Source organism: Poecilia formosa, unplaced genomic scaffold (assembly GCF_000485575.1).
Source record: "Poecilia formosa unplaced genomic scaffold, Poecilia_formosa-5.1.2 Scaffold438, whole genome shotgun sequence".
NCBI classification, from domain to species: Eukaryota; Metazoa; Chordata; class Actinopteri; order Cyprinodontiformes; family Poeciliidae; genus Poecilia; species Poecilia formosa.
In genome coordinates, this window is record NW_006800377.1 from 3328 (window position 1) to 16588 (window position 13261).

A 13261-nucleotide genomic window follows, 5' to 3' on the forward strand; every position below is an offset into this window, starting at 1 on the left:
AACGTGATGTTAGCGAAGCTAGCTGTACAGAGACACATAAGCATTGTGATGAAAAAAAGTCACTCACTGCCTGAATTATTGTGCGGAGATGTTGACTGACTTGTCACATATATGTGACAACGCTGTGACAAAAAGTCTGCAGTATATTGACTTGACATTCAGGAACAGTCGATTCATCTGCTCGTCTCTTTACATATTAGATAGGACTGGAGTCCTGAGAGCCGTTGTTCTATCAGATTACCATACGATGTCAGAATAGCAAACATGCAGTGAGTACCAGGCCTGCGCATGCGCATTAAGAAGTCCGACCATCAGAGTTGTCAGTTCACCATACGCAACAAGTTATGACGAAAATAAGTCATTCAATTGTTTTCCATGATAACTATATAGATATACATGTGTTGTCATGGTTGCAAAGTGTATTTAAAGCAGGTCTGGCTGCAGCTGCAGTCAACTACAACACACGCCCGTGTAAAACTCATTAACCTACTTAACCGCTAAGTCAGGATGCCATACAAGCTAAGTCAGGATGCCATACAACTGTTAATAAAGTGTATGATGATCTACGTCATGATTCTATGTTGCTAATTAAATAAAATTATATGGTAATGACGTGTCTGACAGATATAGCCGTGAGTTTGTGCTAAGCGTATGACGATCTGACAGCGTATGCTGACCTGACAGAACAGAGCAACATGGACAAACACCCAGGGTGTTATCTATTTAGGGATGGCAGGAGACCACCATGTATCGTAGCACAGAGATGGAAGCATAGCAGAACCAAGAGTTTGTACTGCTTTAATATTGGTTAAATTTATTAAGTATTTAATATCTAGGTGTTTTTATGGGAATATGGATCTTTCAGATCAATTTGAGTAGTAATTTTGATCATATTTCACATTTTATCGTTTCATGTAGCGTGGGGCGCTGGTCTTGATCTTGACTTGGTCTCGGACCCTAAAAGACTTGGTCTTATCTCGGTCTCGATACACTCTGGTCTTGACCACAACACTGGAAACTGGAACCTATTTCTGCTCTAAAATGTCAACATGTCATCAATTAATCAATTTCAGGAGCTTAATCTGTAGACAAAATAAACAATTAGATATTTATGATGTATGTTTTAATATCTGTTTTAGTATTTAGGATAATAACGAGCCAATAATTATTTTTTATCAGCAGTTCTATTCTCTCAAAGCTTCTGACATTGTTAAAATCTCACCAGACCTGGTTATTTTTGGCCCCAGAGGGAGAAATTATTAGGAAACTAGAAAGCTCCTCCTTAATAGTATTTCATCAGAAACTGAAAGCTAAAAGGAACCTGCTATAAGCAGCTGACGAAGATGCTCTGTTACACTGCGATCGGTGGCCGAGAGGCCAAAAAACACCGAAAAATAAAATAAAACACCCTTTTGTCTGCTTACAAACTAAATCACGCTTTCTCAAATCCTCAGTTGTACTTTAAACAATAAATAAAAGCAGTGTGCAAAAATCCTTTAAGTATTTTGGTTTAATTTTTCAGTTCATGTAGTTTAAAAACAGCGGAACATCCCTTTAAAGCTAACCAGATGCATGTATTTACTGTCCTACCTGTTAGCTAGCAGCAGCTGTTCAGGTGGGCGGTGATGAAACATATTCGCATATGAAACATTAATTAACACCGACAACACAGCAAAGCACTTCTACTGCCAAAATGTATCCATATAAGGCATAAAACTAGACATTTTTTATTTTCTCAAACTTGTCTGGAACTACAAACTTCAGCAACTAGCTTACCCGAGTGTTTTGTTTTGCTAATAAAAATACACGTGCATCATAAAACGCTTCCACTGTTAGTCAGACAGGTGAATAAACTTACTTTTTAGTCTGTGGAAGGTTATTATATCGCCGTTAAAACAGGTTTTATTTCCTGAAAGCTTGTTCTGTTACAAGAACGCTAGCTGAGTCCTCCTGTCAGCTTCACGTCTCCTTTCCATTGATGAAACCTAGCTAACAGTTCTCATCCAATCACACCGGAGAATCGACTACAGGCTCCCGCCTACTTCCTGGTCTTAGCCAATCGGAAGAAGAAAAAGCGGCTGTTCCGACAATCATCACATACATGCACAATAACAATATCTTAACACCAGTTTTTTACGCAGGAGCTTCATTTCACAGATTTTACCTCACGGTTAGAATAAACCCGGTACTTTTTTGTATTTTAGATTAATCAGATTGCATTTGAAATAAATTTTCGAGCGTCAGGTAAAAAACAATTCATATTTTAGGGGGAGGGAAGACAGTTAAGAGAACAGCTTGGGGAAATCACGTGTTTTCAGAGAAAGAAGGTAAAACTGCGTCAAGTCCGAAACTGAAACTTAAGGAGAAAATACACAATATACAGAATAAATGGTAGTTTGTCCAAAACTAAACACAAACCAAATTTGCTAGAATTTTATATTAAAAAAATATAGTGACTTTCGTTAAAATAAATTCTTTTATATTTATGGTAACTAGCTTAGCCGATTTAGATTAATCAGATTGCGTTTGAAATAAATTTTCGAGCGTCAGGTAAAAAACAATTATCTCGCCGTGAAAACAGGTGAATTACTATTTTCTGTTTAGCGGTAGAGGGATGGTTATTTAAACCATAAATCTATATGGAAAACAGTTACATTGTTATAAATGTTTTACTTTCAAATGACATGAACTAATTCAGTTCACTTTTTCTAAACATTCAGCCAGAAATACAGCAGATGGTTTAAGCTAAAACATGTGTTAGACTGGCCTAATCAAAGTCCCGACCTAAGTCAGTGGCAAAACCTGAACATCGACTGAAATTGGAGTATTTTTGCAAAGAATGGGTGAAAATATCAGTGTTTAATTATGGATGAAAATATCACTGTTTAATTATGCAACACTGATGGAAACATACCTCAAAATATTTGCAGGTGGTGCTGCAAAAACAGTCGATTCTGACTATCGACTTTATAAGCAAATTCACACCAAAGTTTTCATATTTTTATTTGGAAAACATGCAGAAAATATGCAAAAATCAATAAGAAAACACACAAAAACATGACTATTGATAGAAAAGCAATCAGACTTTACAAAATAATCAAAGGTCTTTACTCAGATTTTTCAAAAAGTGATTTTGCTTCCAATAAAATCAAATGAAACATAAAAAAATTGTGCAAATAAAATAAACTGGCCTTGGCAAATATCAACTCAGCTGATGTTTTAAACAGGAAATGCATTCAGACTCCTTTGGCTGAACTTACTTCTTAAATTGAGTAAGTTGTGACACAAAAAGGAAACATTTTAGTGACAAGAAGACAGGATGGGAATCAACATGGCTGAAAGGTTATTTTATTATCAATTTATCTCCAGAAACTGGTTTTAAATGCAAAGTTTGATAGAAAAGAAAGATTTGACGGAAATGTACAACTTGTAACGTATTCTATTCACATCTTAAATCGAAAACAAAAAAAGGAGTTTTTAACTTTAATAAAAGGACAGAATGTGATTTTTAGAATCAAACCTGTTTAAAGTTATCAGTGATGTGAATCTGAGTTTCAGCAGAACAAAGTCTTTTCGGGTCACAAACCCCCATGAAGACAACAACAGTCAGGACATCTGCTCTGGGCGTTAAACTGGGATGGCGCCTCCAACTGGGATCCCAGTTTCTGCTCCGACACTGATCCATGTTTAGCTCTCCCCGGAAAATTATGGATTAAATGTTTCATGTCGGCTCAAAACATCAACAATCCACATTTCTTCCAGACAAAAGCCTCAAGCTGGGCTGCAGTTCTCCAGATCCACCACTAGATGCTGCTGTGCTGCATTTAGACGGCACAGATCGCTGCAGAACAAAAATGATTATCAGCGTTACAATAAATCAGAATGTTCATTTTTAGGCCAAATATTTTAACAATTTGCAGGTTTGTGTGTAAATATAACAAGATTACATATTTCCTTCACCTCTGATGATCTTCTGAACAAGGCGCAGCGAGAAATGAGCAAACAGACAAAAGGTGGCGAGTCATTCGGTTCATGTTTTCAAAATAAGGAGGACATCCTGCGGGCTGTGCTCTGGTCAAGGCTCAAATCAGGACAGGCAGCAGCAGGACGCCTCGTTTCAGACACCAAATCTATTCAAGGTCCAAACTTCTTCAGTCTCACAAACACAAAACCAAAACTCCAGGATTTGTGGTGAAAATACTGAGAAACAAATATATAAATTTAACAGGAATTTAAAATAAAAAATCCTGCAGGTTAACTGTTCAGTTTATTACAAGTGCAAACTCAGATGTGATCAACTCACATTAAGGTGCAACGCATGAGACAAACTCAGTTTCTCATATTTATATGTATTGAGCAGCAAAAACGTTAAAATAAAAATCATCTATTTGAATAAAAATAAACCATTTTCCTCCACAACAGGCTGAATTATTAATGTTTATCTGTGGAAACAATAATGGGAAAACCTAGTCATATTTTGGCTCCTAAAATATCCTCAATCTTATAGTTTGGTCTCATAACAGTCAAAATATTTAATCCACTCTATTTATAGTCATATTTATAACGGCATATCAGGGCCACAGTAGATACAAAAAATAAATTCTGCCAACAAATATCTGAACTCAAAAAGTCAAAAATTTGCAAGAAAAATATCAAGTTAATCTCTGAAATTTTCTGAAAAAAGCATGGAAATTTCTGAGCTCCAGAAGTTTAAAATTTATGAGAACAAACTCAGAAATGTGTAGGTTAATCTCAGAAATAAATGGTAAAGAAAAGACCTGAAAATTACTGATATCCAAAATTTGAAAATTTTGAAAAAAAAAATAAAAAAAAAATAAATAAAATTTGAGATTAATCTCACAAATACTCAAGAAAGCAACTTGAAAAAACTCTGAGGTCCAAAAGAAAAAAGACTTGCAAGAAAAAAAAATTGGGATTAACTTCATAAATGTTCCATAAAAAACATGGACATTTCTCAGATCCAGAAGTTTAATTTCTTTTACTTTTGCAACTCCGAAAATTTCCAAAAGTTGAAAACGGTAAATTTCTGAGATTAATTTCAAATCAAATTAATGTGAAACTCATTATGATTTACTTTCTCATAATTTTTATTTTACTTTTGGAGCTCACACATTTCCAAATTGTTTCTAGATAAAAACTTCTGGATCTCAGCAATGTCTTTATTTTTTATCTTTTTCCTGAGATTGACCTCAAAATTTCTCAGTTTTCTCCTGCAAATATTGTAGATTTAGAGCTCAGAGGTTAACAAGAGATTAATCCAAACATTTCTAAGTTTTCTGGCAGAAATTGACTTCTTTTCTATAATGGCCCCAACAAGTCATTGTAAATATTTGATCTCCTTTAAATTCTCCTTTTAAATTCTCCTTTTAAATTACTGCGTTTTGTTTGGCAGTCTTCAGGATGACGGCCATTCCTTCAGATGCTTCGTTCATGAACAGGTTCTCCAGGCGCTGATTTATTTTTCTCGGTAAACGAACCTTCGTCTTCACGAGCAGCCACAGTTGTCCACCACCATGGACGGGATCTTCCCGTAGATGATCTGCTCCTTGCGGTTGAAGTAAAGCATGTTTATGGGCGACATCTTGGTGGGCGTGCAGCAGGGCCCGGTGGAGCCGCGCGGGTTGGCCTTGTTCACCAGGTGTGCGTGCGGATACTGCTGCAGGTGGAGGAACTCGCACTCCCCTGAGCAGTAGTTGGCGCGGTAACGTTTGGGGGCGATGATCCAGTCCCAGCCGAACTCCTCGAAGTCGACGGTGAGCGGGTAGCGGCAGCAGCGGGTCTCTGAGGATTCCTCGTCGCAGTCCAGTCCGGAGTCTCGCCGGGAGCGCTTAGAGCTGTCCAGGATCTTCACTTCGATGAACGGTTGCTGGAAGGAAAACAAACATTTTAGACGCCATGCAGGAAATTGCAAGATTAATCTCTGAATTGGAAAAGTCAAATCAGAAAGCTGGATGTCAGACTTTGGAAGGACAGACGCTGAGTTTCCATTACAAAAAACTGTGTCAATATTTCACTAATGTAAGAACTCTGAAATTTCTGAGTTCCAAAAGTTTAAAATTTACAAAAGAAAAACTCAGAAATTTCCAGATTAATGTCTGATGTTTTCTGGTAAAGACATGGACATTTCTGAGTTCTAAAACTTTAAAATTTACACGAAAGAACCTTAGAAATTTTGACATTAATCTCTCAAATATGCCAGAAAGAACTTGGAAAATTCTGAGATCCAAAAGTTGAACATTCACCAAAATAATTCAGAAATGCTGAGATGAAATCCAGATATAAATATTCAAAAAAAAAAAAAAAAAACCTGAATGTTTCTGAGATCCAAAAGTGAAAAAAAAAATTACTTGTGCATCTCAAAAAAATTCAAAAAGCTGAGTTTTCATTACAAATGTGAACAAAACTTTGTCAATATTTCACCAATGAAGAAAAAACACAATTTAACAACTGCTGAAACACAATTAAAAATAACATCTATTAACTATTTTTTTTGGATTAAATTATTTTTGTTTATCAAAAAATATGAAACTTTTTTTTAACAAAATTTGAACCAGCTGCACTGCAAAGACACAAAACCTTACCAAATGTTTAGTTTCTAGTGCAAATATTTTATTAGGCTTGAAATAAGACAAAAATAACTTACAAGTAACTTTTCAGCAAGTTATTGGGGATTGTTTTAAGACAATAATTCCTTAATATTGATGAAAAATGAATAGCTCCACTGGCAGATTATTTCACTTGTAGGAAGGGAAAAATATCTTACTGTAAGTGAAATAATCTGCAAGTGGAACCAGTAATGTTTCACCATCAATATTAAGGATGAATATTATCTTAAAACAAGCTCCTGTATCTTCCTGAGAAGTGACTTGTAAGTTAGTTTTGTCTTATTTCAATTAATTACTGCTCTTAGGGAGTTGTTTCTCAACAAAAGGATTTTATTTGACTCTGTATCGTCCAGTTAAACAACTAAGGATTGATTAATGATCACTACTGAGACGTAAATGAACCGGGTCTTCTCACCAGTCCCTCCTCTCCAGGCTCTGCTGATGTGACGGCCAGGTCTTCTCCCCTGCTGCTGAAGGCGTTGATCTCCAGGCCGTAGCTGCTCTCCGGCTGCCGCAGCCAGGCCTGCAGCAGGGACTTGATGTCGATGCTCTGCCAGGAGCTGGCTCCGGCCTCCGTGTCGACCTTCAGGGAGCGGACCCGGACCCGGACCCGCGTGCCGTTCCCCTCCCTGGCCGGCCGGAGGCGCGACACCTGCAGGAAGACGGTGGTGACGGCGAGGGACGGTCGCAGGTGAACCCACAGCTGGGCGCTCAGGATGTTCTTAGGCTGGATCTTTGGACTGAGGCTGAACAGGCAGCAGGAGGAAAGCTGCTCTGCAGGGACGGGATTGGCTGGAAGAGACAGAGGTGGGGAGAGGAAACGAGAACTGTAGTGAAGTGAGAGGGAAATGGAGCCTGTATTTGGTAAAAAGAAATAAAAAATGTGACTAAAAATATAAAAAAAATTACATCATCAGATGGACCAAAATATACATCTAAGTGGAAATATTGTTTTAAAACTAAATGAAAATAATTCATATAGATGGGCAATCAGGGAGGTATAAAATAATATATATAAAACATTACAATATACAGTCAGGCAAAAGAAATAATTTTCCAAATCAATTTCTTTCAGCATAAAAAATAAAACCTCAGTATAGATGAAATGTAGCTCATTTTATCTAGTTACATTTACTTCAATAACTTTTTGTTTTAAATGTACTTTTATAGTATTTTTACTGCGCTGTACTTTTTACGTTTCCTTGAGTATTTGTATTGTGAAGTATTTCTGTTCTTATTTGAGTAATATTTCTGCTGGTTTTCTACTTTTTGAATAAAAACCAAAAATGTTTTAACCAAAAATTCACCAGACACAGACCTGCAGTTTTTGTTAAAGTTTCATAAATTTTTATTTTTTTATTTTATTTTATTTTATTAAAACTGAATTGGAAATTTTTTTTGTTACTTATTTGTTTTTGGTCCGTCTGATGTATTTTTTAAATATTAAATGATTGATAATTTGATCAGTTTGTCAGTATTTGACTCACATTTTTACAAAAAACTTTTTACTACTACTCTGTTGAAGTACTGCCTCTCTTACTCAGGTATAATCTACTCGACCCACCACTTTCTGTTCTTAAAGTTTTCATTGCATTTCTGCTCTAAATCCAGGCTGACTAACGCACAGACTTCGCTTTCCCCCACTTACGCTTCGTTGCCATGGTGATGATGGTCTCGGTCGTGGCGTGCTCCTCGTCCTCCACCCGCGGGTCGTACTGGTCCAGCAGCTGCGTCAGAGGAGGCGCCTTGGGGATGAGCTGGCGGATCATGTCCCGGCTGATGTTGGGCGCCTGCTCCAGCCGCAGGATGCTGAGGATCTGCGAGCGGATGCTGTGGAGCCGCAGCTGCTTGCTGTGCTCCCGGAAGTCGCAGGCTGAGCACTGCTCCAAGCTCTCCGCCAGCAGCTTGGAGGTCTGGTTCATCTCCATGGCGCGGCCCGCAGACAGGACGGCGGCGAGGGAGAGGAAGAGGAGCATCCTGCGGAGAGGAAGGAGAGAGTGACTCTGGATTGAGGCTGGACTCCGGACTTTATGATTGGCTGCCAAAGGACTTTTTTTTTTGTGGAAGTGATTTTTAAAGAGGCAGAAGGAGAGAGAGCAGATTCATTTGCAGAAGTGGAACTCCAGAGATCCTGAGGAAACGTTTTCCACCTGGCAGCAGGGAAATCCTGGATCTTTCTCCAAAGATGTCAGAAGACTTCAGTTCTTGGAAGTTAAATTTCCTGATTGAGGGATTTCAAAAGTACAGCATAGTAAAAATACTCCTAAATATATATATATTACATAAATGTAACTACCAACTTGACTATAAAACAAATGATCTTAATAAATACTGGAAACACATCGAGCATCTTCATAACATAAAAGTTTCCTGGCAAAGAAAATTGATATTTTTCTTTTATGCATAAGTTTCCTTCTGATTATTTAACATTTAACAACTTGAACTAAAATCTGACCACATTCAGAGATTAAATCGTAAACATAAATGGAGCAGCCCAACCCACTTGCCTACATTTTTATGTCAATCCAAAAAGTGAACCAAGATATTCACTTTTCCCCCTTATTTCATGTAGTTTCAATCAATCTGCCAGCATTTTATTGTCTTAAGTTCAAACTTGTTCTTACATTTTTAGTGGAAAACTTTGCTTTTTACACCACTAAATGAGGGTTTTTGTAGCATCAGAACTATTTTATATCAGATTCTGCACAGATGTTGAGTGTATTGATGAGGCGGGATATAAAAGTCATCTTTCCTCATGAAATAATTTAATTTATTGGAATAATTCAGGAGCAGAAATCTTTTCAGTCACATTTCAGCTCTCCTGTGCCACCTGCTGGTTGAACTGGTCACTGCAGGTTAACGTTTCTTCAAAACGCACAGCAGGACTCCCTTTACACATCTTTTATTTTAATTTTATTGTTTTAAACTTCCAAAATGTCGTCTTTGTTTTGAAGGGTTGGTATCTTGAGCCTTTTTTTGTGTGTGGTCTACTCAGAGGAATTACCCATTGCATCCTGGGAAGTGTAGTAGAAATGCATAAATCAGAGTTGATCAAAACAGTTGTGTTTTGCTTTTAGAGTAAAATAAATTTGCCACATAGAAGTCTGTTCAGACATGAAAGCACAGTGTAAACAAGCCCCAAATGTTAAATTTATTCTGGCTACAAACGTTTCATTCAAACATGACAGGAGGCTGTTCAATAATTGGAAAGGCTGGTTGTAAGGGGAGGAGCTGCGTCACACCCACACATCACCTGGGCTGAAATGTTCAGTAAAATGAACCAACGCCTCCAACTAGGCTTTGTTTTATTTAACACCTGCTATTAATTTAAGTTTAATTAAAGGCATCATGTTTACAACAACAACAAAACTTCATATGTGGATTGAAACAAAAATGTTTCAGTTTATTTCATAAAAGCAGAAAGCAGGATGCATTTTCTTTATATTTCATAAAAGCTGCTGGAATACAAAATAACTGAATAGTCACAGTTACAATGGGTTTAATGTATAATAAAACATACTGGAAAGTTTTAATATTTCCTAATTTCTTTTCTTCTTTGATCGGAGCGAGATCAGCCTGTAAGACAAATAAAGAAAAATTAGTTTTTCCATTTCACATATGTTTGTTGTTTCCATGTCAGGCTGAACAGACGGTCCACAGAACTAGTTTTTCTTGATTTATCTGTTCCCATCATGACGTGTAATCATGTCTGAATGTCACATCCCGATTGGCTCATAAAGTTCAAACACTTTACAAGAGGAGTGATTCAATTCAGATTTAATTAAGTTAACTGCAGAATAAGTATTGGAAACCATATGTTCACAAAATAAACGTTTTCAATTCAAAACCATTTTTTCTTCCAAATTATTGAATAAAAAATTATTAAATAAATGTTTTCCCTCTTCTATTCAGGTTATGGCCGCCCTAAATCTCGTCAGTGACAATAGGCAAGAGCGGTCCATGAGGCGTCTATCATTATATTATGTCTATGATTGATAGCGGTTGCTGCTTGTGCGTTAGATTTAGGAGCGTACCAGAAACATGAATACAAAGGTTCCGGCTTGGGACTTTTGTATGTGAAAACAACAACAACAAACAAACAAAAAAAAACAAATAAGTGTTGATATCAATGTATTAAATTAATAAAAAGTAAGACGTCTTGTCTATGAGGAAGGAAGGTCAGAGAAAACAGAAAGTGGCTAAAATAGAGCTCAAAGTTGGGTAGAGAGCAAAGCTGACTGAAATAAATAAATCACCTGTTTTGACTCCTCTACCAGCGTCCACCACGTCCACGTCCACGACCATGCCCGTGGCCATGACCGTGGCCGTGTCCATGGCCGTGGCCATGCTTGCGGTCGCCGCTGCCGCTTCGCTTCCGTTCGCGGCTGCCGCTGCGCTTCCGTTCGCGGCTGCCGCTGCGCTTCCGTTCGCGGCTGCCGCTTCGCTTGCCGCTACCGCTGCGTCTCTCAGGACTGTGTCTGTCCTTGTCATGATCACGGTCACGACCACGGTCACGGTCCCGGTCATCATGTCTGTCTTGGTCGCGGTCCCGGTCATGATCCCGATCACGATCATCGTGTCGGTTGCGGTCGCGGTCATCATGTCTGTCTTGGTCACGGTCACGATCTCGGTCCCGGTCGCGGTCATCATGTCGGTCCCGGTTATCGTCAAGAGCAAGATCCAGATCTAAGTCAGGTATGCCCTTTCCCTTGTCCCCATGATCTCTGTTGTCTCCTCCATGGCGGCCATCTTGTCCATGGTCTGAACCATGACCCCCATCGCCTCTGTGAGAGGGCTTGTCTCCCGGTTGGGGGCCCAGGTCATAGCCTGAAGGGTGCTCATCTGAGAATGTATCAGTAAAAAGTCAATTTCAAATTTAAAAAAACAAATATATGTATATATCCTAAAAAAGTACAGAAATAAGAGTTTTATTTACCAGAGGTGCCGCTGAACATGTCTGTCTCTGCTACAGATGATCCGTTGACAACAAACTTGTAAATAAAAGAAAACAAGGCGTTGGCCTCTGGTGTTACAGCGAAACCAGTTCAACAAGAACCAGGGATAATTATAGGCTTCAGAGTTTAGTGTGCAGCACCAACATGACATCTTAGACAAAGAATCATAATTTAATACTGAAATGTTCCAGCTTAACAAAAAGCAAACATCTTTTTCCTTCATATATTCAAGCTTAAATGAAAGCTTTGCTTCCACGTTGAGCTAAAGTTATGCATTTTTCAATCAAAGAAAACACACAACATTCCTGGCTTCATTAACGCTGGTGCAGAAAGAGCTAACTCCTTCAATCCCACAGGTTTATCTAAAAACATGTTGAGAAACTGTCCGGTAACTGGAGAGTAAGAGAGTACTTACATGATGTGAACAGCAGCCGTGGTTCTGCCTTCTGTCACTGAAGAGGCGATGCGCTCAAAAGCGGTGCGCGGTTCCTGGCAAGACTGGATTTTTGTCCCGGTGAGTCACTACCGGCTGTTGAAGGGGGAAGGTGTTTCCATGTGAAACACAAATTTAAAAAATAATAATAAATGGACATGTTTCATGTGCAATCAGACTAAACATGTTGCTTTAGCGCTGTATCTATAGCTAAAGCAAATAACTCTCAATAAGATGCATGCAACAACGTGTATCAGTGAGAGATTAGAAAAGCTATGTAAGAAGGTAGGCAGACTGCAGTAAAAGTCAGAAAACATCATGGAATATTTGAACCAATCAGCTCACTGATAGGAAACCAGGAAATTACACCAATTTCCCAGTTTCATTCACCTTCAGAGAGCAGAATGTGCTGAGAGGGAAAAAAGAAAACATTAATTTTGTTCATTCATCACCAAAACCAAAGAAATCTACAGATATGTCAAGCTGGCTAAATTACTACACTGTAAACAACAAAAAAGGTCTCTAATTGAATACTGATAGCTGTGGTTGCCAGAATTTTACCGCATTTATACAGTAAAATTTGTATTATTATTCCATTTCTATTATTTATTCCTACAGTAAAACCACAGATGCCTGTATTTTATCATAAATCAGAGACGTTTTCTTTTGCAGTGTAGCTACTGTCGATTGATCTTTGTACATCATGAAACCTTTTCTTCTCAAAGCTAATACTGGTTTCCTGCTCACACATCTGGACAGATTCACTCCACAGTAAAGACTAATGTTCATAAGAAACTTCCTAAGGGGGTTTAGGAAGTTCTACAAGGGGAATGGGTTTTAATGTTTTTATCTTTTTAACCTTTATTTTCTTCTTATTCAAAAAAATTCTCTTTGGCTTTCTAACTGCTTATTCAGTGTCACATGCTGTTTTGTATTTTAATTATGTAAATCACTTTGAAATGTCTTGCTGCTGAAATGTGCTATACAAATAAAATTTGATCGATCGATCGATAAAACATGCTAAACACTCTAAATATTTAATAACTACAAGTCTAAACTGCAAACAGGTTGAAAAGTTAGCTTAATTTGCCTAAACGGTTAGCAACCGAAGGCTGAATAGTGTCCTACTGCTTTTACTATTGAATATTAGTTAACTTTAAGCTTAGTAATCAAATAAAAAGATCTAAATTAAGTTTATCTGTCTGGAAAGTATGTTTAATACCTGCTTAAAAGTTATTTTCAAAAGG

The 13261-nt window shown here is 37.8% G+C and overlaps 2 protein-coding genes across 6 annotated transcripts; both read right to left on the reverse strand.

Annotated features, from left to right (window-relative positions):
• Positions 1-3047: 3047 nt before the first annotated feature.
• Positions 3048-9904, reverse strand: LOC103155595 (growth/differentiation factor 8-like). 2 transcript variants are annotated; one of them, XM_007577333.2, is made up of 4 exons: positions 8275-9904; positions 7042-7418; positions 5499-5887; positions 3048-3841 (listed from the first exon to the last, which is right to left on the reverse strand). In XM_007577333.2, exons 1-3 carry the CDS (start codon positions 8600-8602, stop codon positions 5507-5509), a joined length of 1086 nt encoding a protein of 361 aa, XP_007577395.1. In that variant the 5' UTR covers positions 8603-9904; the 3' UTR covers positions 3048-3841; positions 5499-5506. The 2 variants fall into 2 exon arrangements, with proteins under 2 accessions (XP_007577395.1, XP_016519164.1); XM_016663678.1 differs by lacking the exon at positions 3048-3841 and having other exon boundaries at positions 5193-5887; positions 8275-9903.
• A 100-nt stretch (positions 9905-10004) lies between these two features.
• Positions 10005-12407, reverse strand: LOC103155596 (splicing factor U2af large subunit B-like). 4 transcript variants are annotated; one of them, XM_016663681.1, is made up of 5 exons: positions 11997-12407; positions 11563-11617; positions 11272-11468; positions 10883-11145; positions 10005-10202 (listed from the first exon to the last, which is right to left on the reverse strand). In XM_016663681.1, exons 2-4 carry the CDS (start codon positions 11579-11581, stop codon positions 10897-10899), a joined length of 465 nt encoding a protein of 154 aa, XP_016519167.1. In that variant the 5' UTR covers positions 11582-11617; positions 11997-12407; the 3' UTR covers positions 10005-10202; positions 10883-10896. The 4 variants fall into 4 exon arrangements, with proteins under 4 accessions (XP_016519167.1, XP_016519166.1, XP_016519165.1 ...); XM_016663680.1 differs by having other exon boundaries at positions 10883-10995; positions 11044-11468; positions 11997-12390; XM_016663679.1 differs by having other exon boundaries at positions 10883-11468; positions 11563-11613; positions 11997-12225.
• Between the last annotated feature and the right edge of the window lie 854 nt (positions 12408-13261).

Bases quoted from the DNA above. Each gene is read 5' to 3' on its own strand.
- LOC103155595 (XM_007577333.2), bottom strand. From the start codon at position 8,602: ATGCTCCTCTTCCTCTCCCTCGCCGCCGTCCTGTCTGCGGGCCGCGCC. The intron at 7,419-8,274 runs GTAAGTGGGGGA...TGTCTCTTCCAG, and splicing joins CATCACCATGGCAACGAAGC to CCAATCCCGTCCCTGCAGAG. The intron at 5,888-7,041 runs GTGAGAAGACCC...TTTTCCTTCCAG, and splicing joins AGCCTGGAGAGGAGGGACTG to CAACCGTTCATCGAAGTGAA.